The sequence below is a fragment of the Diutina rugosa genome (assembly GCF_008704595.1).
Source record: "Diutina rugosa strain CBS 613 chromosome Unknown scaffold5_size317247, whole genome shotgun sequence".
In the NCBI taxonomy this organism is placed as follows: domain Eukaryota; kingdom Fungi; phylum Ascomycota; class Pichiomycetes; order Serinales; family Debaryomycetaceae; genus Diutina; species Diutina rugosa.
This window is the reverse complement of record NW_022995213.1, coordinates 290,669-317,463: the sequence shown is the minus strand read 5'-3', so window position 1 is coordinate 317,463 and position 26,795 is coordinate 290,669. Positions and strand designations below refer to the sequence as shown.

At 49.5% G+C, this 26,795-nt stretch overlaps 15 protein-coding genes across 15 annotated transcripts; 9 read left to right on the top strand and 6 right to left on the bottom strand. All coding sequences in view use genetic code 12, as the record gives it.

The window, feature by feature from the left end:
• Nucleotides 1-1,031: 1,031 nt before the first annotated feature.
• Nucleotides 1,032-2,237, bottom strand: DIURU_005754 (tRNA dimethylallyltransferase; the record flags this gene model as incomplete). The annotated part of the gene is made up of 1 exon (XM_034158771.1): nt 1,032-2,237. The coding sequence occupies one exon, from the start codon at nt 2,235-2,237 to the stop codon at nt 1,032-1,034; it is 1,206 nt and encodes a 401-aa protein (XP_034009602.1).
• A 465-nt stretch (nt 2,238-2,702) lies between these two features.
• RIM20 (Rim20p) lies at nt 2,703-4,916 on the bottom strand (the record flags this gene model as incomplete). Its single annotated transcript, XM_034158770.1, has 1 exon — nt 2,703-4,916. The coding sequence occupies one exon, from the start codon at nt 4,914-4,916 to the stop codon at nt 2,703-2,705; it is 2,214 nt and encodes a 737-aa protein (XP_034009601.1).
• Nucleotides 4,917-4,997: 81 nt separating this feature from the next.
• On the bottom strand, nt 4,998-5,903 carry DIURU_005752 (uncharacterized protein; the record flags this gene model as incomplete). The annotated part of the gene is made up of 1 exon (XM_034158769.1): nt 4,998-5,903. The coding sequence occupies one exon, from the start codon at nt 5,901-5,903 to the stop codon at nt 4,998-5,000; it is 906 nt and encodes a 301-aa protein (XP_034009600.1).
• Nucleotides 5,904-6,383: 480 nt separating this feature from the next.
• DIURU_005751 (uncharacterized protein) lies at nt 6,384-9,644 on the top strand (the record flags this gene model as incomplete). Its single annotated transcript, XM_034158768.1, has 1 exon — nt 6,384-9,644. One exon carries the CDS (start codon nt 6,384-6,386, stop codon nt 9,642-9,644), a length of 3,261 nt encoding a protein of 1,086 aa, XP_034009599.1.
• A 403-nt stretch (nt 9,645-10,047) lies between these two features.
• On the top strand, nt 10,048-13,278 carry VAS1 (valine--tRNA ligase; the record flags this gene model as incomplete). The annotated part of the gene is made up of 1 exon (XM_034158767.1): nt 10,048-13,278. One exon carries the CDS (start codon nt 10,048-10,050, stop codon nt 13,276-13,278), a length of 3,231 nt encoding a protein of 1,076 aa, XP_034009598.1.
• A 629-nt stretch (nt 13,279-13,907) lies between these two features.
• On the top strand, nt 13,908-14,132 carry DIURU_005749 (uncharacterized protein; the record flags this gene model as incomplete). Its single annotated transcript, XM_034158765.1, has 1 exon — nt 13,908-14,132. One exon carries the CDS (start codon nt 13,908-13,910, stop codon nt 14,130-14,132), a length of 225 nt encoding a protein of 74 aa, XP_034009597.1.
• A 29-nt stretch (nt 14,133-14,161) lies between these two features.
• Nucleotides 14,162-15,280, bottom strand: DIURU_005748 (uncharacterized protein; the record flags this gene model as incomplete). The annotated part of the gene is made up of 1 exon (XM_034158764.1): nt 14,162-15,280. The coding sequence occupies one exon, from the start codon at nt 15,278-15,280 to the stop codon at nt 14,162-14,164; it is 1,119 nt and encodes a 372-aa protein (XP_034009596.1).
• A 512-nt stretch (nt 15,281-15,792) lies between these two features.
• Nucleotides 15,793-17,199, top strand: ECM14 (putative metallocarboxypeptidase; the record flags this gene model as incomplete). The annotated part of the gene is made up of 1 exon (XM_034158763.1): nt 15,793-17,199. The coding sequence occupies one exon, from the start codon at nt 15,793-15,795 to the stop codon at nt 17,197-17,199; it is 1,407 nt and encodes a 468-aa protein (XP_034009595.1).
• A 282-nt stretch (nt 17,200-17,481) lies between these two features.
• Nucleotides 17,482-17,883, top strand: DIURU_005746 (D-aminoacyl-tRNA deacylase; the record flags this gene model as incomplete). Its single annotated transcript, XM_034158762.1, has 1 exon — nt 17,482-17,883. The coding sequence occupies one exon, from the start codon at nt 17,482-17,484 to the stop codon at nt 17,881-17,883; it is 402 nt and encodes a 133-aa protein (XP_034009594.1).
• A 744-nt stretch (nt 17,884-18,627) lies between these two features.
• DIURU_005745 (F-box protein) lies at nt 18,628-19,584 on the top strand (the record flags this gene model as incomplete). Its single annotated transcript, XM_034158761.1, has 1 exon — nt 18,628-19,584. One exon carries the CDS (start codon nt 18,628-18,630, stop codon nt 19,582-19,584), a length of 957 nt encoding a protein of 318 aa, XP_034009593.1.
• Nucleotides 19,585-19,690: 106 nt separating this feature from the next.
• On the top strand, nt 19,691-20,278 carry DIURU_005744 (uncharacterized protein; the record flags this gene model as incomplete). The annotated part of the gene is made up of 1 exon (XM_034158760.1): nt 19,691-20,278. One exon carries the CDS (start codon nt 19,691-19,693, stop codon nt 20,276-20,278), a length of 588 nt encoding a protein of 195 aa, XP_034009592.1.
• A 451-nt stretch (nt 20,279-20,729) lies between these two features.
• DIURU_005743 (phosphatase regulator) lies at nt 20,730-21,098 on the top strand (the record flags this gene model as incomplete). Its single annotated transcript, XM_034158759.1, has 1 exon — nt 20,730-21,098. One exon carries the CDS (start codon nt 20,730-20,732, stop codon nt 21,096-21,098), a length of 369 nt encoding a protein of 122 aa, XP_034009591.1.
• Nucleotides 21,099-21,717: 619 nt separating this feature from the next.
• On the bottom strand, nt 21,718-22,287 carry NUO2 (Nuo2p; the record flags this gene model as incomplete). The annotated part of the gene is made up of 1 exon (XM_034158758.1): nt 21,718-22,287. One exon carries the CDS (start codon nt 22,285-22,287, stop codon nt 21,718-21,720), a length of 570 nt encoding a protein of 189 aa, XP_034009590.1.
• Nucleotides 22,288-22,455: 168 nt separating this feature from the next.
• DIURU_005741 (uncharacterized protein) lies at nt 22,456-23,361 on the bottom strand (the record flags this gene model as incomplete). Its single annotated transcript, XM_034158757.1, has 1 exon — nt 22,456-23,361. The coding sequence occupies one exon, from the start codon at nt 23,359-23,361 to the stop codon at nt 22,456-22,458; it is 906 nt and encodes a 301-aa protein (XP_034009589.1).
• A 294-nt stretch (nt 23,362-23,655) lies between these two features.
• TFC4 (transcription factor TFIIIC subunit) lies at nt 23,656-26,565 on the top strand (the record flags this gene model as incomplete). Its single annotated transcript, XM_034158756.1, has 1 exon — nt 23,656-26,565. One exon carries the CDS (start codon nt 23,656-23,658, stop codon nt 26,563-26,565), a length of 2,910 nt encoding a protein of 969 aa, XP_034009588.1.
• Between the last annotated feature and the right edge of the window lie 230 nt (nt 26,566-26,795).

Sequence of the window (26,795 nt, the reverse complement as noted above, 5' to 3'; positions counted from 1 at the left end):
GCACCGGTGTTACCGCGGCAGTCTTTTTTCCTGGGGGGTCTCAGACAAATAGGCCTGCCTACAGGACCGGCTGCGGCACCCGCTGATATTAACGGTTGGCGCCGTGTGTGCTGACAATCAAGTGTCTATAGACAGTACCGAGGGCCGAGACCCTACGGGGAAAAGCGACCACGTTAGCCGGCAGCACTGGGCACACCACCTGACGCCGCCGCCACAGGCACTATCGCCACCAGAGTGCCTGACCCAACCAGTGGCTCGCCTCCCCCGGAGTGGCACTGATCGCATTATCGCTAGGCGGGACAATCTGTTTGTGGTTGGCTATTTTTTCATGGGGGGCATGGCAAGCTAGCCGCCACGCAGCAAGTACACAAAACTATGAAGCCACCGGGGATTAGGTTACAATAGACCGCTAATGTCACCTCAGCGGCCGGGGGAGGCACATGAACACGAACGGCCCTGTCGCCCGTTTGACACAGAGGGGGGCAACGGGGAAGCAAGCGCTCCAGCGAGAAAGGGGTGTTGTGAACGTTTTCCACCGTTATCCGACGACTACTAAAAAAAAAACTAGAAAAATGTCTCAACACGCAGACCAACAGCCCGACAAATATACAAGGCGTTGGTATGAGGAACGTGTCTGAGAGGTTGTTCTAGCAATCTTTTCCCCTCCACTCACCCACGGATCAAGGTGGTGCAGTGAATAGATCGCATCGTATCATGGAAAGGAAAAATTGTTTGGCGGTGGTCTAGACTTTTATATACGGCAGCGTCAGGAGTTTGTCCTGCAGGTAACCGGCGTCCGCTAAATTTTTTTCGCTCTCTCGCTCTCTGCCTGCCTGTCTCATCGCCTGTAGTGGGCGTGGGTAAACCAGACCGACGCATTAGGGTTGGACGCCGCAGCCAGCCACCTAGTTGGCAACGGCTCCCGGCCACCGTTTGCGGTTTTTGCCCCCCCACCTACCCCGCACCAGTGTCTAAAGGGCCTCGAACCATTCGGTGATGCTCTGTATTATCGATTACATCATGCCTAGTTACTAAGTTTCGTTGACGTCATCGTCGTCGGTGAGTAATTTAGAGTTGGTTCTCTTGGGTGCGGCGTACGGCCGCTGGCCCAAGCGCTGTTTTTCAAGCTTATGCTTTGTCAGCCGGTGGCGACGGCTCTTCATGTGGAGCCGGTGCTGCTCCTCGCCGACACTGACTAACGGGTTGCCGTGGCTATCCTTGCATATGTCACATTGGAAGTGCTTCCACTGGCGAGCACCTTCCAATGTCTTCCCCAGCGTGATGGTGGCAAGGTACTCTTCCAGCGGTAGTATGTGCTCAAGGTGCGGCGGCGCCTGGGGCTCGGTGATGGGCGATCGGGCAATGAACTCCGACGCAATCGCCACCCCGCGATCCCGAACTCGGGTCGACCACTGGCTCAAGTCGGTGGCGTCGAGAAGGTACATTTTGCCGCCATTGACCCAATTGAAACGCGCCTCTTTCTGTAGCTCTACTCCTAGCAACCGCTTGATCCACTTCACTTGGTACTTGGCATACTGACGCGTGCGCAGCTTCATCCGCTCGATGCCCTCGGCCCAAGCGTCACCGCTGGCTTCACCACTTTCGAGCCACGGGAGAAACTCCTTAAACCCAATTACTTGCCACACCCCCAGCGTACAATCACTAGCGCCACTCTGTTGGTATACCTGGTACATCTCTCGAATCTCATCGCGGGCCCCCAGCGCCATCATCTTATCGACGCGGGCATCTAGACGCGGCACAAGCACCTCACGGTCGCTGTACACCCAAAAGAGAAGCAGGTTGAATTTAAGCGACGACTGCTCGAGCTCCTCAAGCTTCTGGTCGCGGTACAATTGACTGGGCGCCGCCCCCGTCTCGTAGTATATCTCAAGAGCACGACGTAATTTACGGTGATCCTGAGGGTGGAACTTCTCGGCAATCACCGGGTCCACCTGTTGAAGCGCCGGCCACAACTGGTCGCCAGGACCATCGAGAATCGCCCGCTCGGCTTCGGTAATCGGTCGCGTGCGCTTCACCTCCGCCCCCACCGTCTTATTGTGGAATAGAAGATTCTGAAGATAATAGTGGGTGCCGCCAATGATGATCGGCACTTTCCCCCGACGAAGAATGTCGTCGATCGCCGTTTGGGCCTCGCGGGCAAACCGCTGCATGTCGTAGGTGTCGGTCCAGTCAACATGGTCCATGACGTGGTGGGTCACCCCCTGGCGCTCTTCCATCGGGTGCTTGTTGGTGATCTGGTCTAGACCCCGGTACACTTGCATCAGGTCAGCATTGATGATCTCGCCGTTGATGGCTTTGGCAAGATCAATCAGAAACTAGGTGTTAGTCGATATTCCCATTTGACGGTATACTCATATATTTTACTTACTTGGGACTTGCCCACCCCCGTAGTGCCAACAATCGAAATCACATTCGGTTTCACTGCACTGGCCATAGTTCTGATAGCGTGGGCCGAAGACCTCATCCACAACCTCGCGCTGTGGGGGAAGCGTTGATAACGATGGTGGCCCATCGCAAGTTCGCACCGCACTCATCACAACGCCGTGCACGCAACCACTACCAACTAAGCGATGATCTCCTCACCATATTTCTTTTGCGCCAACGGTCTACAACCTTCACGTTATTTTTTTCCTCCTGTCACTTCAGAAAAGCACTAACAAAATAATTCATGCGTTTTTGCGCTATTCTGGAGCCGTTGGCAGTCTCCACACCCCGGGGAACATGCCGTGCTGGTTACGTGCCTCCATCTCTTGCGCTTCTACCCGCCGTCGGGCTAAAAACTGCTCACATTCCTGGACGACAGCGGTGCCTTTAACCAAGAAGTCGCAATAGAACTTTGACCCCTCCTCAAGATGACCTAAAAGCTCAATGTAGCTGATGTAAACGCTCTCAAAGTGCAGGAGCACCTTCTCCCTCCGGGTTTGAGACTCGCTGCTGCGGTCAGCCCATATTGTGGTAAAGTCGGCATAAGCATTGGATATTTGCTCTTGCAACTGTCTTTGTCGCTGAATGAGGTTATGCACATGTTCAAGATCGGGGTTGTACATGCGAAGGTGTTCTTCGTACACTGGTTCAAACACTCGCTCGTTGAATGATCCGTCGTCATTGTACGCCGCCAGTTTGTCTCGCTTATACTGCTCAATGATTTTCGGCAAAATATTATGGTCTCGGCCACGAATCTCCACCTCGTCTGCAAGTTTACTTGATTCGGCTTTTAGGTTGTCAACCTGCGTTAATAGCTCACGGAGAGTCCGGATCGTCATTGTTACCTGAGAATCAAGCGCAACATACTTGGAATCGGGGATGACTTGTTGTAATTGCTCTTGCGGACCACTGTACACCTCAAGGTCAACCTTCATGGTGGCGTACAGCTGGCGAAGGTGAGCATCTCCCACTTTGGCCTGACTCAAATAAGAATCAAGCTTTTCAAGTTTACCAATGATATCCTGGGCTGCCACTTCCATTGGCGGTCGCGTTCTTTGACCATACATCGACACCAATTGGCGATCTTCCGACTCATCCATATCAAGTCGGCCTCGACACTCTCGTACGAGTTGCTCCAGTTTGAATGCCAATTCGGCCACCTCGGCAATCTTTTTATCCGTAGCCTCCACCCCGCCTCTCTGCTTGATGTCCCATGCATGTTGCAAAAGCGAATCGGGTAAGTTCTCTGGCTGTTGAATAGCATCGATTGAAGCCGGTAAATTTCGTTCGTTAAGGAACTGAAGCATTTTTTGGTTAGCTTGGTTAATTGGATTGGTTATTTCAGCAACGACAAAGTCGTCTTGACGTTCTCTGAAGGCTTGAGCCACCTGTAGAATCATATATGGCAACAAGTCGGCGAATAGTTTCTCTTCCAGCGAACCTTGTTTGAGGATTTCAGGGACCACAGGCGCCACCATATTGGTACCCACAATTGGCTTAAGATCCAGTTCCAGAGGCACCACCTGTAGATAAATAAGATCATTCTCTTTTTCAGCAGCAGATAGAGTGTCTTTGATAACTGTATCAAGCCCACTCAAGTCTTCAATCACAAATGAATTGACGTATCGCTTATGCTTGAATGCTTGGGCACATTTAGCAGCAGCCACTTTGAGATGAGCAACTTGTTGACCGTATTGTTGACTCTGGAGAGCCACATTAGACATACGCAAATGAGCAGCAGCAGCAAAGTGATATTGCTTTACTCTCATATGATTTAGCCATTCTAAAATGATCTGTGGCGATTGGGTCCCCTTCTCAAATGCCTTTTGGTAGTATAGCGACGCTTGCATAGACAAACGAGCGATCACTGAGTCCTTCAATTCATTTGCTACGGCCGTCTGCCAAATACACTCCTGAGCTTGGGCCATCATTAGCTGTTCAAGGCATTCCAACGTATTGCTGTCGCATTCTCGAGGGGCGCGATTGGGTGTTGCTTCTACCATTCCCTGAAGATATTGCCACGTTCCTGCTGCTAACTGAAAGTAGTTGCACAGTTTCTTGAGACCATCTTCGGTATAGCGAGACTCTTTCAAAGCCAACGCACAGTAGATTGCTCCCAATTGGTATACCGCGTTCATGCGCTCAGTGTGGATCAGGTGGACGGCCTCCAACGCCAGTCTCCCATGGCCAATCGTCAGCAGCCAGCCGAACTCGATCCCGTCGTCAGGGAACTTCCGTGCTAGCGCATCGAGAATTTGGAGGTACTGAGAGATCACCTCTGGTGATTTGAAGTCAACTTTGCTGTCAGAAAATTCCGCCACCACGTCACGGGTCGCTGTCACTGTCTGTAAATCGGATGCAAATAGTGATGACGGCTGGAAATAGTCCTTGTCAATCACATGTCGTAACCCCGCTCCCAAATCAATGGCAGCGGTGTGCTTAAGTGGCACCTGAATGAGGTTGGTGGACATAAAGTGAGTGGCTACAAATGTCCTGCAGATAACTTATAGTGCCACCATAAAGTTCGAAGTATAGTTTGATAAAATACATAACTAATAACCAACTGGGTTGATCTTTTGCTTAATAAACTCGTGAATGCGATCCCAATATTGGTCTTGTATCACAGTGTCATTGTGATTTGAATCCGCATATTCGTAGAAGGTCTTATCTGTCAGCGGCATCAATTGGAATAACGTGTCCATATGTTCCGGGGGAACGATCTCATCTTTCCGAGCCAGATGCATCAACACGGGAACATCGGGCAATGTGGGAACAAGCAATTCCAGCTCCCACTTGTCCTTCACCAACGACGTCACGTACTTGAGGAAAGGGAAAATGTGGGGCACCGTCTTGCGAAGCAGCAAAAACGTGTTCTCAAGAATGATCCCCAGAATGTAATTCAGCCACTTCAGAGCAATATATATGGCAACTGCTCCTCCAAGAGACCGGCCATACAAAATGAGCAGCGACGCAGCAATTTGCTCATTTTCGGAAGTGAGGTACTTCATCACCCGATTAGCGTCAAGCTTAAGCCCAGCCTCCAGGGCCGAGCCTGTCAGTTTACCGTAGCCACGATAAGAGTAGATGAATGTGTTATAGCCAAAATCCTCGTAAAATAGCCGAACAATGGGGAGGGCGTGGCCAATGTTACCAGCATTGGGACACAAAATCACCACGGTTTTGTTGGTATAATTAGGGCTTGACGGGTCGTGGAGAACCAGGTAACATTGGAGGATTTCTCCGTCCTCGGTTTTGAGACTGACCAACTCATAGTCATTCATCCCATACTCATCAGGCGTAGCACAGTGGCCGTGGCCATCGTTCAACGACGCGGGATAGATGAGCGACCGCTGGTAATAGTAAAGCCCGACCATCACTAGAGCCCCGACCAGTAACCCAAGTTGGGTGACGGTCTTGGCGATCCGGAAAATCGTCGCCACAAAGCCTGCGGAGAGCATACGCAAAGGGTCAGTCGTTTATCAACAATTGATCACGGTGCGCAGTGTCCCCACGACCGGTAGCAACAACGAGGCAGAGTGAAAAATCACGAAATGACGATTAAAAGCGTGGATCGACTAAAATAACACTGGAGCATTCAAGCTAGCTGGTTTTGAGACGTCTTAAGCGCGGAAATAAGCAAAAAAGGTGTTTGTAATTGAATCCTACAACTATCCTACGCCTTCAATCTTGCGAATTGGTTCTATAGTGTAGTGGTTATCACTTTCGGTTTTGATCCGAACAACCCCGGTTCGAATCCGGGTAGGACCTTGTTTTTGCCCTTTCTCTACCACGATACCAACTTTTTCACCACTGTAAATTATCGATGAACCCCCATACTTCATGATGAAGAGATTATTTTTCGTGGCATCTGTAAAATCCACTGTTAGTGCCTAAATTCTCACTATTCAACTGATGCCATCAACGCGCACCCCCACACCATGCTGAACCTGACGTTGGCGAAATATGCGTTCAACATCTACGGCAATCTACATCCAAACGATCAGCTGCTGTCAGGGGGGCTGATCAAACTGCAGCTTGATCTGCTCATTTATAATTGCGACCGAGAAGTGGCCAGTTTGTCTCAATTCGCCCTACACCGCTACGCTGATGGTGGTGACGCCGTCGTGCTAGGAGGGAAGAATTGCCTCAAATTATTGATCACAAATGAGGATCAACTGAAGATTACCCAGGAGGTCAATTTGCTTGACCAAACCCCACAGACTCGAGGAGCTAACAAAGTGAGCATCATTAACACCGTCAAGGCATTTGGCGATACTATAGCCTGTGGTCACGCCAACGGCGTTGTCAGTGTGAGAAAAGTGACACCTCTGGGCAAAGCAAAACTTGTTTCAAGATACAATGACCACAAGCGGACCATCAATTCGCTCGACTACATTGGTGACGAGAACAACCCATCACATTTAATCCTGGGACTGCAGGACGGGCTGATCAAACTTTGGGATCTTCGCCTGCTGCTGACAAAGCCCCTGCTTTCCATTGTCCTGAGTTCGCATCTGGACCCAGTACGGCTGTGTCAACATCTGCCTCATGGTGGCATTCGAAACAAAGTTGTTATCCTTTCAGTGCACGACCTGGGAGCATTGTGCAAGTTCGATATCAGGGCCCAGGGGGGTATAATCAGTGGGGGACACTCGATTGGACCTGAACGGCGGTGGAATCTCCACACTGGTCCGGCACTTTCTCTCCATGTTCATCCTCATCGTGAGTACGTCATCACCGGTGGACGCGATCAAAAAATGTGCGTGTGGAACTACAGTGACGCTGCTCTGGTGACACTGAACCGTCACTTGTCCCTGGATTACATTGTAAACACCTGGGGTCCAGTGATGAAGGTACGATGGTGCCAATACCCGAGTGACAACCGGATGCGTGAAGACGACGCTGATGAATACTTTTCATCATCGTTATACAACTACGACTTTGCCTGCTCCTATCTTAATGATGATCTGACGATCCTGGTATTCAACCTCAACCGCAAATTCATTCCCAAAGAAGTCATCACTACAACTACGGGTAAACCCGTTCAAAATTTCATTTGGTCCCTGAATCCATCACATCAACGACGCGTATGGCTTGTTACCAAAGCCAACGAGTTTATAAGTACAACGCTTGACCATCTGGCTCCTGAAGTATCACTGCCATTGACCGAACTTACCCTGATGCTGATGGACTTTGATCCTGTAGGGGATATGGCATTTGTCAATCAAGAGAAGTACGAATTTGAGTTGGAAGATTACGATGTGGACGATGTGGACACCATGGGGGGTGAAACCAAATCACTAGACAATATGTCCATGAATCACCCGGTGCCAATCAAAGCAGCCGCTCTGACTAACCTGTTCAACGTATTCAGCTCATCCATCACTCCTCTGCCCGTGGAGAAGCCACCATTGCTTCGGAGCTGTACGACAGTGGGTAAAACTCCTTCACCAGGTCCCTTCCGTCGTGGCAGTGGACACGGTTTCACACGACCCAAACTCAGCCGAAACCCACTGCAACTGACAGTGGACCTGGGATCACTGGCAGGGCTGCCAGCAGTACACCCACCAATGATTTCCTCAAAGCCGCATAATCAGCACCGCAAATTCATCGGGGCTAGCTACCAGCTGCCATACGTGATCCCACTTCGTCTACCGCTCCCATTGAATGACAATGATGTTTTCAGTCATTTAGCCACAAACTATTTGCTTGCGCCCCCTGATGGCTTTTCATTACTTGATGCTTGTCAAATTAATGCCTCCATTGCAGTGAGTGTCAACCAGTATCGGGAAACGCAAATGTGGCGTATTCTCGCCGTGTCACTTGAAGATGAGCAGTTTCCGCATGGCGGCGGAGTGGTAGCTACTTATGATCCAATGCCAAAACCTCAAGAACCGGCTAGCGTTGTTGGCTCCTACCACAGCAACCTGACAACTAATACTAACTATGGTGGACTGGCCATTGCCACTGATCACATCACTCTGCTGGAGTCGCTTGCGAGACCTCAACCACTGTCTCCCTATAAACATCCCGGTCGTCCCAGTTTTCTCACTCAAGCCAGCTCCAGCCCCGGCGCGGCTGCAAAGTGGCACCCTAAGCGATTCACCTTGGATGAGGAAACTATTGAGGACGGAGATGCCCCAATAATGCGGTTACGTCAAGGGATAATGTCAAGCACTGAACTTGAAGATAGCCATCAGCTTACACCTCCACCTCAACAGCCCGAACGACGCCTGTTCTCCCATCAAAGACGACCTTTACTTCGTCATCTTACCACTGATGATTTTGATAATGAAAACGTCGCCTTCAACCACAGCCTCCACGCACACCCTCCAGCAAGTCTGTTACCTCGCACCAGTCCCAGAGGTTTCATGCCTCATTTCCCGTTGCCGATGAGCAACGTCCATTCAGGATCACTGCCTCATCGGTACAGTGAGCATCTGCGCGAGCTGTGGTGGGCGCTGCTGAGACGCAATTCTCAACTCACGGCTCCCTTGCACCGTTCCAACCTGAACCATCATTCGCTCGATTTCATTCCTCGTCCCGGGTTAGCTGAAGTGGAGGAAGAATTGAAGAGTCACCCAAGCACGGCCTTACTCACCAATATGACTCTGGAGCTCACCAAAGCTATGCGCAATCTGAGTATGATCAGTCCTCCGTGGGAAACAGCGACATTGATCAGAAAGGAAGTAGAGTACTGTCAGCTTCTGGGGGACATTGTCACCTTGGCAACGTTGGTGATATTGTTCTATGCTAAATACCCCAAGACTTTCTCCAAAGATGAAGCCACGAAGATCATCATGATGTATATCGAGAATCTCCAACGTCGCCAGCTTTTTGTGGAAGCTACTCAGGTGATCAAATCAACACCCCCCGAACTTGTCGGAGCGATAATGAAGAAGATGCCTCAAGATGTCAACCTCAGATTTTTCTGTGAACATTGCGGTAGAGTGATGGTAAATGAGCTGCTGAAGCAACGATTCAAGGAAAACAAACTGAAAGAGTTTGGTTTTTGGTACTGTGACGAATGTCGCCGCAATCAACTGAATTGCATCTATTGTTGCAAGCCTTGTAAAGGGTTATCAGTGGTGGTGTCGCTTCAGTGTGGTCACCGGGGTCACTTTAAGTGCCTAAAGGAATGGTTTGTTGCTGGCGACAATGCCGAATGCCCTGGTGGTTGTAACTTTAGGATAGTGTGAGTAGTGATGGCTACATAGTCTGAAAAGAGTCCATAGCAAGAGGAATAGACATTTACGCGTATCAAATTGGATTGAATTTAAGGATACTAATGTGAGCCATTGTTTGACGTTCTATTTTTGGAGTCACATTTTTTGTGGGGGTGTCTTCCAGATCTAGACATACTCTTCGCACCATCACAAGTGCATGCTCGCGGTGGATGACAATTCTCACCATGCGCCATAGGGAAGTTCAAAGCTGCTATAAATAAAACGATTTAAGGCTTGATTGCAGATGATGACATGTTAATTTTCCACCGTCATCACCATCAGTAGTTGCACTTTGAGAACCTTCTCACGACTACCATTTCACTTTTTGCGCGTAAAATTTTCACCCCAGTCTGACTCACCTTGCGAGACGAGTTGTATGGTATTTAAGCTTGCACGTAGCTTATTCCCACAACATCGACGAGTGATCAGGTATTTGAATATGAGTAGTGACCAAGCTGCCCCTGCCGCCGCCACCCCGCAACTCGAACCGGGGATGGTGATGGGTGCCGATGGCGTACCCCGCCAAAAGACCCCCAAGGAATTGGAAAAGGAACGGAAAAAGGCCGAAAAGCTCGCCAAGTTCGAAGCCAAGAAGAAGGCTCAAGAGGAAGCGGCTAAGAACGCTGCTCCTAAGAAGCCCAAGAAGGAAAAGAAGGTCGCCGAACCCGTACCCCAATGGGAAGACAAGACCCCTGCGGGTGAAAAGAAGATCTTGGCTTCGCTTGAAGACCCTGCGTTCAAGGCTTACGTCCCCGCTAACGTGGAACTGTCGTGGTACGCGTGGTGGGACAAGCAAGGGTTCTTCAAGCCCGAATTGGTTGGTGGTAAGGTCAAGCCTGAAGGCGCCTTCTCCATCCCTGCCCCTCCTCCTAATGTTACTGGTGCTTTGCACATTGGACATGCCCTTACCATTGCCATCCAAGACTCGCTTATTCGTTTCTACCGGATGAAGGGGTTGACCACCTTGTGGTTGCCTGGTTTCGACCACGCCGGTATTGCCACTCAATCGGTGGTGGAAAAGCAAGTGTGGGCCAAGGAAAAGAAGACCAGACACGACTACGGTCGGGAAAAGTTCATTGACAAGGTCTGGGAATGGAAGGAAGAGTACCACAACCGGATCTCGGGTCAAGTGAAGAAGCTCGGTGCTTCCTACGACTGGTCGAGAGAAGCTTTCACTCTTGACCCTCAGCTTTCCAAGGCCGTCACTGAAGCCTTCGTCAGAATGCACGAAGATGGTACCATTTACCGGGCTCTGAGATTGGTGAACTGGTCGGTGAAGCTCAACACTGCCATCTCCAACTTGGAAGTGGAAAACAAGACCATCCCCGGTAAGACTCTCGTGGCTGTCCCCGGTTACGATGAAAAGGTTGAATTCGGTGTGCTTACTTCGTTCTCGTACCCCGTGGAAGGTCTGGATGAAAAGATCACCGTGGCCACCACTCGTCCCGAAACTATGTTCGGTGACACTGGTGTTGCTGTGCACCCCGAAGACCCCCGTTACAAGCACTTGCACGGCAAGTTCGTGTTGCACCCTTTCTTGGACCGTAAAATCCCCATTGTCACTGATGCTGAAGCCGTTGACATGGACTTCGGTACTGGTGCCGTGAAGATCACTCCTGCCCATGACCAAAACGATTACAACACCGGTAAGCGTAACAACTTGGAGTTCATCAACATTTACACCGATGACGGGTTGTTGAACGAAGCTTGTGGCCCCGAATGGGCTGGCATGAAGCGTTTCGATGCTAGAACTAAGGTGATCGAAGCCCTCAAGGAAAAGGGTTTGTTTGAAGGCCAAGAAGACAACGAAATGACCTTGCCCACTTGCTCGAGACTGGGTGACATCATCGAACCTTTGCTTAAGCCTCAATGGTGGGTTAACCAACAAGAAATGGCTAAGGATGCCATCAAGTTGGTTAAGGATGGCAAGATTAAGATCTCTCCCGCCACTTCCGAAGCTGACTACTTCCAATGGTTGGAAAACATTCAGGACTGGTGTATTTCTCGTCAATTGTGGTGGGGTCACCGTTGTCCCGTCTACTTCGTCCACATTGAAGGCCAAGAAGCCGACAAGTTGGACAACAACTACTGGGTTGCTGGTCGTAACCAGGAAGAAGCCGAAGCCAAGGCCAAGGCTAAGTTCGGTGACGCTAAGTTCACTTTGGAACAAGATGAAGACGTGTTGGACACTTGGTTCTCGTCTGGTTTGTGGCCCATCTCCACTTTGGGATGGCCCGAAAAGACCCCCGACATGGAGACTTTCGCTCCTTTCTCGATGTTGGAAACCGGGTGGGACATTTTGTTCTTCTGGGTGACGAGAATGATCTTGATGTGTCACAAGTTGACCGGCGAGGTTCCCTTCAAGGAAGTGTTCTGTCACTCGCTTGTGAGAGACGCTCAAGGGCGGAAGATGTCGAAGTCGTTGGGTAACGTCATCGACCCCTTGGATGTCATCACCGGTATCCCCTTGCAAGGGTTGCACGACAAGCTTAAGGTGGGTAACTTGGACCCTCGCGAGCTCAAGAAGGCTATGGAAGGTCAAAAGCAATCGTACCCTAACGGCATCCCCGAATGTGGTACCGACGCCTTGCGTTTCGCTCTCTGCGCTTACTCTACCGGTTTGAGAGACATCAACTTGGACATTTTGCGGGTTGAAGGTTACAGAAAATTCTGTAACAAGATCTACCAAGCTACTAAGTTTGTCCTCGGTAAGCTTGGCGATGACTACAAGCCTCCCGCCACTGCGGCCTTGACCGGCAAGGAATCGTTGGTTGAACAATGGATCTTGTACAAGTTGACTCATGCTGCTAAGGCTGCCAACGACCACATGGAAGCTCGTGAATTTGGTGATGCCACCAAGGTCATCTACCAGTTCTGGTACGACTTGTGTGACGTCTACATCGAAAACTCGAAGGCGCTTATGGAAGGTCTGCCCGAACAAAAGGCGTCAGCCCAAGCCACTCTTTACACCTGTATCGACTCGGCCTTGCGGTTGATCCACCCGTTCATGCCTTTCGTTACTGAAGAAATGTGGCAGAGATTGCCTCGTCGTCAAGGCGACGACACCCCCTCGATCGTGGTGGCTAAGTACCCCCAATACGTCAAGGAATACGACAACGCCGAAGCTGCTACCCACTATGAATTCGTGTTGGACGTTGCCAAGGGTATTAGATCGTTGTTGGCCCAATACAACATCATCAAGAATGGCCAAGCTTTTGTGGAAACTGCCGACGCTGGCCAATACGATGTGGCAAACGCTCAAGTCGACTCGATCGCTGCTCTCATCAAGGGTGTGGAAAAGATCACCGTGGTGAAGCAGGCTTCGGATGTGCCCCTGGGTTGCGCGGTGTTGTCGGTGTCGCCCTCTTGTAACGTTCACGTGTTGGTGAAGGGTCAAATCGACATCGACGCCGAAATCACCAAGGTGCAAAAGAAGTTGCAATCGGCTGAAGAAGCCATTGGCAAGACTAAGGATGCCATGGCTAAGTTCAACGACAAGACCCCGCAAGCGGCCAAGGACGCTTCCGCTACGAGAATGGAGAAGTTGACCGCCGAAGTCGAAGGTTACAACCAAACTGTCGCCATCTTGGAAAAGCTTAAGTTGTAGATAGTATAATATAAACGATGCGTATCACTTTAATTTGATGGTTTGGCCAACAATACATGCATCATCAGCAAGCGTTTCTGTACGTCTACGAACGTCAATGCATAATAACGGGATTTTTTTCAGTGACGTATAATTGTTCGATACTTTTGCCACAAAAGCGAAGCCACCTGAACAAATTTACGGGTAAAATATTATAAAGTAGCTCCCGTGTTCATAGTGTGGCAAATTTCATTGGATATCGAAAAGGAGTGGAAGTAGAATAAGAAGTAACAGGGGCTGCGCCTCCACACCTCATTGTCTTATATCGTCCAAATTCCGCGAATCAGGAGACCAGACCTTCTCCGCATTACCGTAAGCAAGGGCAACGCGGCTTCGATTGTGGACGACGATTTTGTCTAGAAGGATACAAATACGACCACAATCGATTGCAATACAGAGAGGAAAGTAACTTATATTTTTGTCTTGGGTCAGTGAATTGAACCCTATGAATTCCACATGCATTGACGCGATAATGTTACCATGCAACTCAGTTACCTCCTTCCGCAACAATGGAATTTCAGGTAGTTGAGGTATAAATAGCGGCAGCTGCCCGTTGAGTGTGTAATTTCCACATCAATTGACAAGTACAAATGGGTTTCGACGATTTGGTTAAGCAAGGTGAAGCTTTCTACAAGGGCCAAGACGGCAAGGTTGACACTTCCAAGTTGAAGGAAGACGCCACTGACGCCTACAACGTGTACTCGCTGAAAACTGGTACCACCCAAGACAAGGCCAAGCAAATCTACTCTGAAATCCAGAACAACCACAACACCTCGGGTGGTAAGAAGGAAGAATCCAAGACCGAAAGCAAGTAGGTGTAACGATACAATTATAAATATACAACTCAATACTCCAATAATACCAGTTCAAGTACGTCAGGGTACCACCGCTTAGCGACATCCTGATGACTCTTAATACGGTTTTTGAACACTGCTTCCCCTACAGGCTGTTTCAGCACGTCGGGACGGAACTGGAACCCGGTGTCGTACCCCCATACCGCATGCTGGCGGTCGCGTTCGATGATTTGATCGGTGACGTCATTGGGAATATTCTCCACCGCTACTTTGTAGGCATCTAGATTGATCGTCAGGAAAAACGGAATCAGAATACGGGTGCCAGTACCGGGTTTCGGAGTAATCACTCTGTGGATGGTAGCTTTGCACACGCCATTAGTGATGGTCTCAATCGTTTGACCGGTATTGACCACTAATGCGTTCTCAACGTAGGGGATTGAAATCCATTCACCCTGATAATTTTGCACTTCAAGCGAGTTCAGGTGGGGTGTTGCCTGATAAATATACGTCATAAAGTCCAGATCACGGTGAGGGCCACAGCCTTGCCCGCCAGGGGTGTCTTCCATTGCCACTGCTGATTTTCCAACTAGTTCGGCTTGGTCAGGGTAGGCGATAAGCTTCATTTTGCATTGTTGATTTTCCTTAAAGAACTTGTCGAAACCATCAGGGGGAAGGCCAATAGCCTCAGCGACTAAATGACGAAATGTATCCGCAAGCTGAGTCATTTTGGCAATATGATTCTCCACCACTGGACGGAATAGGGGGACGTATTTGGCGTCAGGCCATAAGTTAGGCCCTTCAATATTTTTGTAAAGCGGTTCACCTGGTTTCGGAGGATCAAGTTCAGTGGCAAGATCAATCTGTTCCCGCCAGTCAGCGTGTTTGGCGGTGATCTCGTTACTCAAACGGGAATATCCGAGAAAATGCTTCGAATGGATCATCTCACAATCCAACTTGACTTGTTCGGGCAAGGCAAAGAATTTTTCTGCTTCGGCTTTGATGTCGTCAAACTCTTTTCGTGATGGACCCACTCCAGCTTCACTGGTGCCTATCAAGAGGAGGAACCCGACTTGGATAAGAGCATACTGAAGCTTATTGAGGAATTGTGCTTTAGTATCGGGATTGAATGCATCCCGAAGATCGAGAACCGGGATATGCTGAAACGACATGTGTTAATTATATGGGTCACCACATTTTGTTTGATCTCTGTAAAGATATGGTACGAGGGGGTGGAGCTCACGTGAGCTAGCGTAACGCACCCCACATAAGATCGACCATTTTCGTAAGCAGAGTCGCCACAGTCAGTGTGACGTTATCACCGGCCCGAGACCAAATTGTCTATCAAATCTGGGAGCGTTTCAAATCAAAATTATAGGGAAGAATAGCTTAGGTAAGGATTTCAGTTTTGTGTCACCTACACGCTCAAGTAGGTAATCAGTCACAGTTCACCAAGTACTAATTTGTAACCAATGGTTTGAAGCAATCATCACTTGTATCGTCTCTTACAATTGTATCTTGAAGAGTGTTATTCGCAATTACCATATTCTCTAATATTGTACTGTGGTATATCACTGATCAGCCCGTACCAGCCGCAGGGATTTTTACCCGCACAATCGCAACCGAAAGTCCTACACCTCCACGCTCAAGCTGGACGCTTTCAACATTTTTTCCATAGTCACCAATGAAGTTTTTACGCTTGGTGTCGATTGCCACGGCAGTTGTGGCACTACAGATTCCCTTGCGGCTCAAAACCCTGCCCGCTAATAAGGCAGTGTTTGCCGACGACCCTCTCGCTACGGAGTCGTCTAAAGTCCATTACCTGAAAGTGGACCCTAGCCTATGGCCAGTGGACCTCAACCAGTACCAGGGTGTGGTTATTCGAGGTGATCTACTGTCAGTGCCGCTGCTGGCCTTGCGAGAGGCTCTTCAAGAGATTGAGAACAGTATCTGGAGCAAAAATAACATTGAGAATACCGCCGACATCCAAATCAGCTACGAAAATCTTGTTAAGCTTTTGGAAAAGGTACCCCAATTCAAATACTCGGTAATGATCGACGACTTGGCCCAAAAGGTGTATGAGTCGTATCCTCACCATGAAGCTGAAGCCGCGAGCGAGGATGAAGTCATTGCGAACCTGGAGATTTTCTTTAAAGAGTACCGCTCGTTAGATACTATTTATTCGTGGTTGGACATGTTACAGCAAACGTATCCTGAAGTGCTTGCTGTGGAAGACATCGGTGAGACCTATGAGGGGCGCCCCATTCGTGTCGTTCATTTCAGTGTCAACAAAGAAGGTATCGACCACAGCCAGAAAAAGTCTATCGTGGTTACTGGTGGCACCCATGCCCGCGAATGGATTTCGGTGTCTTCGACATTGTTTTTATTGTACAAGCTCTTGAATCACTACGAATACGACCCAACAGGCGACGTGGTGACCAAACTCAACATTTTATTTGTCGTGGTGGAAAATCCCGATGGTTACGAGTACACTTGGAACCACGATCGCTTGTGGCGGAAAAACCGTCAAAAGACTAAGAAAGAGGGCTGTTTTGGGATTGACATCGACCACTCGTACGACTACCACTGGACGAAGCTGACCGACTGGGAATGTGGTGAAGAATACTCGGGTGAGTACCCATTTGAAGCGTATGAGCTGAAGATCTGGAACAAGTATCTTAATGCCACCAATGAGCAACACAAGATCTATGGCTATATTGACTTGCACCTGTACTCTCAGGAAGTGTTGTATCCTTATGCCTACTCTTGCAACGAACAACCTCGCGATGAGGAGAACTTGGTGGAGCTTGCCTATGGTATTGCTAAAGCCGTTAGAATTGAGTCGGGCCAGGCGTACAATGTGTTACCCGCCTGTATCGACAAGGACCTGGACATGCTTCCCGACATGGGGTCGGGGCTGGCGTTGGACTACATGTACCACAGCAACGCCTACTGGGCGTACCAACTCAAGCTCCGCGACACCGGTCTGCACGGGTTTTTGCTTCCCAGTCAATATATCGTCCCCGTGGGCATGGAGATCTACGCCGGGCTCAAGTACTTTGTCAGATTTGTCGTTGACGACGATCGCTAAGCTATAGTTAATATCACAATTACAGACACTGATCCGATACCGGCGTCGGCAATTGCCGCGGGGTCGCCGTGCGCGCGCGCCGTTCCCCAGTTTAGCGGCATCAACGGCGACGGAAAACCTGCTCCACAGTAAAATGAGAGTGGTTATTCAGAAGGTCAAGCTGGCCTCGGTCACCGTCGACGGCAATATCATCTCTCTGTAAGTAACCGACAAATACGTGATGATTATTTCTTTTTATTTTGGTATACGAAGACTAACGCACACAGGATTGGCAAGGGGCTCATGCTTCTTGTGGGCATCACTCAGGGCGACACCGCCGACGATGTCGCCAAGTTGCTGAAGAAGATTCTCTCGCTCCGTATCTTCGAGGACTTGAGCAACCCTCCTGAAACCAAGACCGCCTGGCACGGGAAGCCGTGGGCGAAACTGGTGAGCGACATCTCCGGGGAAATCCTCTCAGTATCGCAGTTCACTCTTTACGGCACCGTGAAAAAGGGCACCAAGCCTGATTTCCACAAGGCGCTTAAAGGAGAGGAAGCCATCCACTTGTACAACGACTTTTTGGCGGCGCTTCGCCAAGGTTTAGGTGACGACAAGGTGAAGGACGGCGAGTTTGGCGCCATGATGGACGTCGCTCTCGTCAACGACGGGCCGGTGACGCTCGTGTGGGACACTAAAGAGTGAGGGGTATCCTTTTTGTTAAACCGTAAAAAAACCGTATAGACCTATAGAACTTCAATAAACGTCAGCGCCACCAATAGCAGGCCGACCACCACCAGCCATGCCATCGGCATGTTATCATGGTAAGCGAACCGCTCCACCGGATCACCACTGATCTCCGTGAACACCCTCCGGGGCTCCACGGGGGCCGACCACCACCACAGGCGGCCTCGCGGCAACGACGGCACCACCGCCATGCGGAGGCAGCACACCACCATGAACACCGTCGCTGCCGCCATCACCGAGCGTTTAGCTGGGGTCACTTCTCCAAGGACTCCCATAGCTCTTGATTTGGAGGGGGGAGCGAGTCGCGGAAAGTTAGTTGTATGTGAAATAAGGTGAATGGTTGACAAACCGATCGCGAATGCTTTTCCAACCTCAGACTATCTGCAGCGCCAGCGCCCAAAAGATAGCTCGTATAATTTTCAAAACTTGACCCACGGAAAAATTAGAACTGTTGGAGGAGATGAATCAGTTTGATATCGCCAACAAAGCACTTTTGGCTTTCGATGTGGGGGTGGCTTAAAAAAAAAAACGCTGGTCCGGCACAGCGTGTTCTCTAATTAAAAAAACAGTACGACGTGTTTGTGACAAGAGCTCGCGATCGGGCCGAGTATTTACATCGCGACACGGAAAAAAGGGGTAGTTCTTTTTTCTCTGATACCCACGGGGCGGCTCCAGAGAGGGCTCGCAGTCGCACCCCCTCCCATGACCGCGTCTCCTCGAGACGACGGTGCGGAGTCGGCGTTGTTGCGTCTTCCCGACGATGTGTGGCGGGTGGTATTTAATCTCCTCGACGCTGGCGACGTCGTCAACCTAGCCAGCACCAGCAAGTGGATACGGAGCTGGCTCACCCCCTCGGTGTTTTGCCGCGCCAAGTGTACCTGGGAGATGGCTAAACACCGCCCGCCTCACCCGGAGATCATCAGCCAGCTCCGCATTACCAACCATCTGCTGTACTCGGAGTGGAGCGTCGACGTATTTCCTCGCCTCCGCACCTACCCCAAACTACAACACTTGCTTATCAATACCATCGACCTGGCGTCGTGGCTACGTTACCGTCGGTTCCCCCACTTGGCTCGACTCACTCTCTACCATCTGCTGCCGGCCAAGAAGCCGCGGTTCTTTGATCTAAACTCGCTTAATGACTTCGTCTGCTTGACGTTCCTTGAAATCCACGATTATCATTTTTTGTGGAGCAGGGAAGCGGTACCCGTGGTAAATCTAGTCGAGGTGGTGTTGGTGGGGTGTTCGTGGGAATTCCCATTTCGACTATCTCAATTTAACCCTGGTCAATTCCTCGAACGGCTCAGTCTTAGTTACCAGGCTAACGACACCTTCGTCAATTCGCAGCTATTGATGGAGTTCCTCACTAAACCCGATGCCGAAATGGATAGTCTCCGCCGACTAGAAGTGGCTTGTCCTCGGTCGCTATCGCCGTCGACGTTCAATCGCCTCACGCATAACTTTACTCATCTACACCAACTAAAGCTTACGAAATGGTCGGTCACCACCCCGAAATTTGTCGCCCTCTACCTTAATCGAGCTAGTCTTGGCAAACTCACTCATTTGACGGTGGAGATCCCCGATGCTGAAGTCGCCGCTGATATCGAGGACCAAGTGCATCGGGAATTTGGTGGCCTTTACTTCTTCACGTCGGCATAGGTTTCTTATAAAATGAGCGCATCCTTCGGTGCGGCTCTTCTGTAATTATAATATATCACACACAGTAAACCAGGTTAGTACACGCACGCACTTGCACCAACCAACAATGAACCTCATAGTGGTGTGGTGGACGCTATTAGCTTTGGTCGCGGCCAATACTGAAACCATTGTGTTTCGGGTTCCCTATTACTACGACATCCCACCACCTACAACGCGCCAGGGACAAACTACCAATGCCACACATACAGTGATCCATCACTACCCCATCGACACCCTCAGTAATCAGGCTGACTCCCATCGGATAGCACTCAATCCCGGGACGACGTGGGTGCAAATCAACAATTACGACGGGGTGTTCGAGGCCAACGATGTCATCAATGTCAAGTTCTGCTGGCCCGCCACCAACCCGTACCACGTCAAGCTCGACCATGTATTCTCTCTGGAGTTCACCGACACTCCGGGTCGGGTCGACCTTTTCGTTGCGATAACCCTTACCCCTGAGGGCCAATCAGCCCGCCAGCTTCCGCCACAACCCCTCACTGCCGACTTTTACATTGCCAAGCTCCCGCTGGCACGAATCCCGATCCCCGTTGAACTATACCCGTTGATTCCGTATCTTGTGGCGGTGGCGGTGACCGCGGGGGCAGCGGTGCCGTTTGTGTATCGGTGGATGTTTAGCACACCCCCAAAATAGCTTATTGGTGCCTGTCAGCCACTTACATTTGGCCAGGGGCTCGGCACCGCCTGTCTCGTAGCCACGGTTCAGCCCCATGTGCGGTGAAAGCTAGGGACCCTGGTCATGTCGCGACGCACTGACGGTTCGAGCCGGGCAGTGCAGCGTGACCTTTAGACCGCCACTAAACACTCATCGGGTCCACATGTGAGACGAGGCACCAGCGGCATCACAACCCAATGAGTTAAAGAGGTCTATTTCTAGTTTAAACTACCACAATTAACTACTCATCAAATCCTTAAACATGACTCACACCAAGCAGAAATCTTTTTTCCTCACCCAGTTTCCCCTCATGATTAGCGCACTTGCCGCTGTCTTGCTATCGGGAGCGCAGTCGTGCCTGCATAGAGGCTCCATATCCTAGTGGTGAAATCTTCCCCTCGGACTGCACGCCCTTTTGGCCCCCCATAGCATGTCTCTCCCCGACGACGACCCATTGGCCGCTCCCAGAAATGAAGCCGGCTTGGACTTATCAAAGTTGAGTCCGCAAGAGCTCCGGATCTACAAAATGTACGGCAAGTTGCCCACGACGCAGCAGATTTTGTCGTCGAAATTCAATGACAAGAAGTACTTTGACAGTGGCGACTACGCCATGCAAAAACAACTCGGGGACGATGCTGCTCGCAAAACCGGCTTTACCGGGGGCGTGCTGATGAAGCACCCCAACGCCGAGAAGGTCAAGGAGATGGCCACCCGCAACTCGATCTCTGCCACCAACGCTGGCATTCTTTACAACGGCAAGCTGGGATTGTTGAATGAACTGACACCTAAAGAGGAATAGTGTTCTTGCCAAGCTAACACGTATTCCTCATCTGCACCATCATTCATTTCCCATCTATGGCCCCACCCCATATTTTCATAGTTTGACTATAGTTGAATTTTATTATCTCTTCGTGCGCGCCTGTAGGCAACTACTGAAGCTACTCAGTACTTCTCTCAAACCCTGGATTTGATGGACATTCTTGATGCTGTCGAGCCCTGTATTGATCGACTACTGTATCGTGGCGCTCACATCCCCATAATACACCACTATGTGAGTTCATACCGCTACTATCGCCTACAATTGACTGCAACCGTCGAGATCGAGATCGCTCTTGCCGTCCACACCATCTACCAGGTGCCAATGTGCTACTTTCGGGTGATCAAATCTGGTCGGACGGTGTTTAACCTCGACGAGATTGCCTCACTCGTTTCAGCTGACTCTAGTTTACCGCCATTGGTAATCGATGATAGTTTGGGTTCTCCATGGTTAACTGTTCATCCATGCGACACACAATCGTATATGGAGGAGCATCGGCGGGATCCGATGGTGTGGTTCACCACCTACGGGCTTCCCGGGGTGTTTACAACGATAAAAGTATCCTTATAATAGTTTCATTAAATGCTAGTCTATGCCGCGCCTACTGCTTGGAAGAAGCGAAGATTCTGCAGGGGTAGTCTTCGTTGTACATACCGTGTTCGGCTTCAGGCAAAATCTTCCAGGTGAACTTGTTCAACGAAGGGGGCACAATGGGCTGGCCCTGCTCGCCCAAGATTTCACCACGAACAACGTTGGCGGGGACGTTGGTCAAGGTGGTGGCCAACGACACAGGCTTCGCCGGGTCCAAGAACACCGACAATTCCTTAGTACCTTTGTCACCAATGGAGATTCTCGGCTGGGCCGCGGACCCCACTTGCAAAAGACCCGACACATAGGTTTGGTCGAACGACTTCAACTGGGGGTAGTTTCTTCTGTGGTCTCTCTTGAAGTAAGGGTTGTTCTTGATGTCGGTGCCGGGAACGCTGACGGGTTCCGAATATTCTTCAGCTTCCTTAATCCGGGCACCAGGGGGAACCGAACGGTAGAGCTTGACGATGGGGTTACCCAGGGATCTGTTGGGGACAAGCACAAGGAGCTGTCTCAACTTCTCCCAGATCCCCCTCGACTGGGTGGTGTACTTCTTCCAGTAGGGAACAGGACCGCCAGACATATTGTGGGTGTTAGGTGGATGGGTTTTTTTAGTTGGCGCGCCTAATGGAAAATCAGCACGCCGTGATTGGTGCGAGCGTGCTCAATTAGGCAGAAAAAAAAGTGAGCTATAGGTACGACTAGATCCTAGACCCGATACTAATTCATCGAATTATAATGTAAAAATCGCCTACTGGAATAACGAGCGGCCAATCTTGCCAAAGATAATCGAGCCGCAAAAGAAAAACGACGCAATCCACAACCACAACGACACGGTGTCGTCAGGGTGCAACACTTCAAAGTTGGTGAGAAGAGAGGCATTATCCCAGTAGATCACCGCCAGCGCCGCCAGTACCACCGCCAACGCCGTCACTAGACCATTGAAGGTGCCGTCAAGCATTATCCACAATGCCGGGTTGATCAACGACCACATCATCGACACTTGTAACAATGACTTCCACTCTAAGTTACGCACGGCGTACGAAATACCCAAAAAGCAAATCGATGACCGAAGAACTTCGTTAATAACATCCTGCTTCCGATTGGGATTAGGGTTGGAAGTAAGAATCCGCGAGGAAAACAGTTTGGGGGTGATACGGTCGACAACCACCACTAACAACCCAAACAGAAGCCCCTGCACCACGACCAGGAAGATCTGATCGATGATCGCCAAGTCCTGGGGCAATTCCACGTAATGAGAAAGACTGAATTTCTGGATAAATGATAAAATGAACACATTGGCAAGTTTAAGCGTTTCCTTCACTTGTCTGTCAGTGAACAGATTACCATGGATATGGGCCACAACTTCATTGTAAACGTACGCCGACAACGCCAAAATTGCCACCTTAGTTATAATGGGCAACAGCTTCACCAGCGACTCCGGCTCCGGTGCTTCCGATTCCATCAACCGTGAATTGCGGCTAGGGGGCACGTTAATTTCGATTTGATCGTTTAACGACAAAAGCAGATCGTCGTTGTAAATACCGTAAAGCAGAGGTTTGGTTAAATTCATCACCGAGTCGCTCTTCAGCATATCCTCAGATACAGAACTACCATTCTGGGGCAGGGTCAATGCCTTCTTGCGGAGAGTGGCCATTATCGTCGTCGCACCCGCCGAGCCTAATCGGCAAATTCATCGTGCGGCGAGAGCATGACAGAGATTTCTCTGCCGAGGATAGTGGGAGCAGACTAGCAACAATTTGAAAAGGGGGAGCTCCGAATTTCTACTCTACGACCAAAATTTGAAATAGCACTATTACCAATTTAATAAATCGAATAAAGCATTACTTAGCCCGACCTGCATAGAAATGTCTGTTCGATTCTCAGCAGCGTTATTCTTTATCCACAACACCATCCCCTCAACAACGACGTCACTCTTCAACATCTCCCCATGAGTGACGAAGAGTACCAGCCTGAGGGCGCCGATGTTTATGAATCCGATCAATTTGATAACTCGTTTGGTCTGGATGACGCCGAAATGGATGAGTTTATTGACGCGTTCAAACGCGATGAAACAACACAGGTCGAAGTTCCTGAACCAATTGTGTTCTCTGATGATGAAGATGACCTGGGGGAAGAAGACGCCGACGAACACTATGATCTTCGTGAAGCTCTCCGTTCAGCAGCCAACTTCAGAACCAAGAAAAGTGCCCAAACGGCTTCCAAAAACTACTATCGCCGCAAAATGTTGAAGTCAGCAACCAAAGATCAATCCCCTGAAGTCATAGACGCCCTTTCAAAGGCTAATGACGCGTTTATTCGACAGGATTACTTGGTTGCTCAAGCAAAGTACCAAGAAGTGATCAGTCACGACTCGCAGAATTTCTTCGCATATAAAACCCTAGGGGAAATCTGCAAAATCCAGGGTCGCCTTGATCAATGCTGTAACTACTGGTTGATCGCCGCTCTGATTCATAACTGGGATACCTCGTTTTGGGGGGCTGTGGGTGAGCTCTCAGCTCAACTTGGTTATACTGATCAAGCTATTCATTGCTACTCGCGGGCTATCACTCTGGATACTGTGAAGCTGTCACGTTATATTCTTGATCGGTCAAATTTGTATCGTGAGATTGGCAGCTATGGTCGTGCTCTTGATGGGCTTAACAAAGTGCGTCAAGCTTTTCCACTGGACCCCGATGTGGTGAAGCAGATTGCTCTGATTTATTTGGAACAAAAGCGTCTCAATGATGCCATTAGTATGTATTGGGAAATTTTCAAGACTAACGTGCAAGCTGACCCTGATCTTCCTGCGCTGAAACGTCGGTTTGTGACATTCGGCTGGCCTGAACTCAACATTTTGCTCGAGCTTCATGAGAAGAAAGGCTCATGGCGTGATGGTATTGATGCCGTCAAGAAAGTAGTGAGATGGATGCAGGGTCGGATGAAGGAGACGTGGTGGGATGACACCGACGACGATGCCGAATTTGACCTTGATCGCCGGAGTAATGTTATCAACTCTCTGCGTATACTGCCTAAACAAAGGGAAGCTCTGTTGAAGGCCGATGCCAGTCTCTTTATCGATATTCGGTACCGTTTGGGGGTTTTCCGACTTGAACTCGGTCAGCATGAAGAGGCTTTACGTCATTTCTCGTATCTCTTCCGTGAAGATGAAGAAATTGATGATTTATTTCTTGAAGCGGGTAAAGCGTTGGAAAATCATGGCTTGTATGAAAGTGCGATTGAGTACCTTGTACGTGCCTGCCAAAATGAAGACATTCAAAATACTCACGAAGTTTACGTTTTGCTTGGTAAGTGCTTCCTTGAAATTAACGAATATGAAAATGCTCGAGAAGCCTATCAGAACGTGTTGGTGCTAGACCCTCATGAACCCGAGCATTACGTTATTATGATGGAGATCTTACTTTATCTTGATGAGCGTGACGAGGCCCTAAAGATCAATGACCAGCTTCGGGAACTCATTAAATCGCAAGATAATGTTGCCGAAGAGCAAAAGCAGCTCATCGAAGAAGGTCATGAAATAAATGAAGCTCTCATCAAGTCTCAACGGATTCTGCTCAAGCAGCGGAAACAGAGAATGAGCCCTGAGGAGCGGGAGTTCTTTGAGAAAGAAATGACGACCAAAGTGTTGAATCGGTACCAACGTATGGAAAAACTTAATGATTTGATTCTTGCTGGTGATCAGGTTGCGATCAAAACGTGGTGTGAGTACGCTCTGCGTCTTATTGACATGTTCACTCTGGTTAAAGAGTTTTTCCCTCGTGATAGAAATAAGGTGTTCCTGGGTATCCTCAAGTACCGCCGTCGTCGAGCGATGAAGCTTGACCAACGAATGCTGCGGTTGCAAAACTTAGTGGAAGACATGGAAATGCAATCAACACTGGAAGACGGCCAATCTAAGCCAGTAATTGGTAACAACTCCAAATTCAGAGGGTTGAAATTTGATCAATGGTTCGACATCTTCTGTCAGTACTCGTTGCTATTGGCAAAGTTCGAAAATGAGGTTGAACATGGGCAAGAGGTTATGGAACTTGCCATGCATATTGGAGCCTTCATTCAGGATAAAAGCAAGGAACTGTTCATGCATTTGGTACAACTCCACTTGGCACAAATACGTGGCGATTATACTGAAGTTTCCAAAGTGGTGCGGTATTTCCTCAATGCCAATCAGTTTTCGCCCTTCGTATACAAGTTTTTCACCAGTTGTTACGCTCTGGGAGTGAAGGCTTGGGATCTGTTCACCAGTTACAATCATCAAAAGTTCTTTTTGCGTCAGCTTAAGGCGTATGACTCGGTCATCACCGGGAAGAAGATTACCGGTATGGCGAACGTTGTCGCTCCCAATATTCAAGCCTACCGCGATAAGTTGGGTGATGATTTACCTGAATTGACTTACATGTATGGTAGTTTGCTCGGAGGTGCGCGGCTGTTTGCCCTGCCGATTGTGTACCTTTCGCGAGCATACAAACAATACAACCAAGACTACATGATATGCTTACAATTAGCAGTGACTCATGTTCATCGGCTGATGCAAAGACTCAGTAGCAACCGGCAAACCCAGTTGCTCCAAGGGATATCCTTTTTGATGGAGTACCGGCAACGGCGTCTTGAGAACGGCACTAATTACGAGAAGCAAGAAGTGGAGTACAATTTTGGGCGCATGTTCCACATGTTGGGTCTTCCCTCATTAGCAGCGGCGCACTACGAGAACGTGCTCAAATACGAGGTGGAGCTGCTGTACGATCTTTCCATCGAGGCCGCGTATAACCTCTCTCTCATATACCTGGTGAATGGCAACACGCAATTGGCTCGTGAGCTCACCAACAAGTACCTTACCGTTTGACGGGGTAAGGTGTTTACAGCCGCGTCGCTCCCGTTGTCAGTTTCGACGATATTCCGAAATGAGGGGTGAAAAATAACGCCGTGGGGGTCAGGCGTGGAGAGCGAGAATATATCGTCGGAATCACACTTTTATATTTAGGCACAACGCTAATGTGATGTAATCTTTACTGTATTAGAACAATGGAGCCACCGTAATTCGACGAACTCGCACCTTAGGCGATCGTAGTGCGG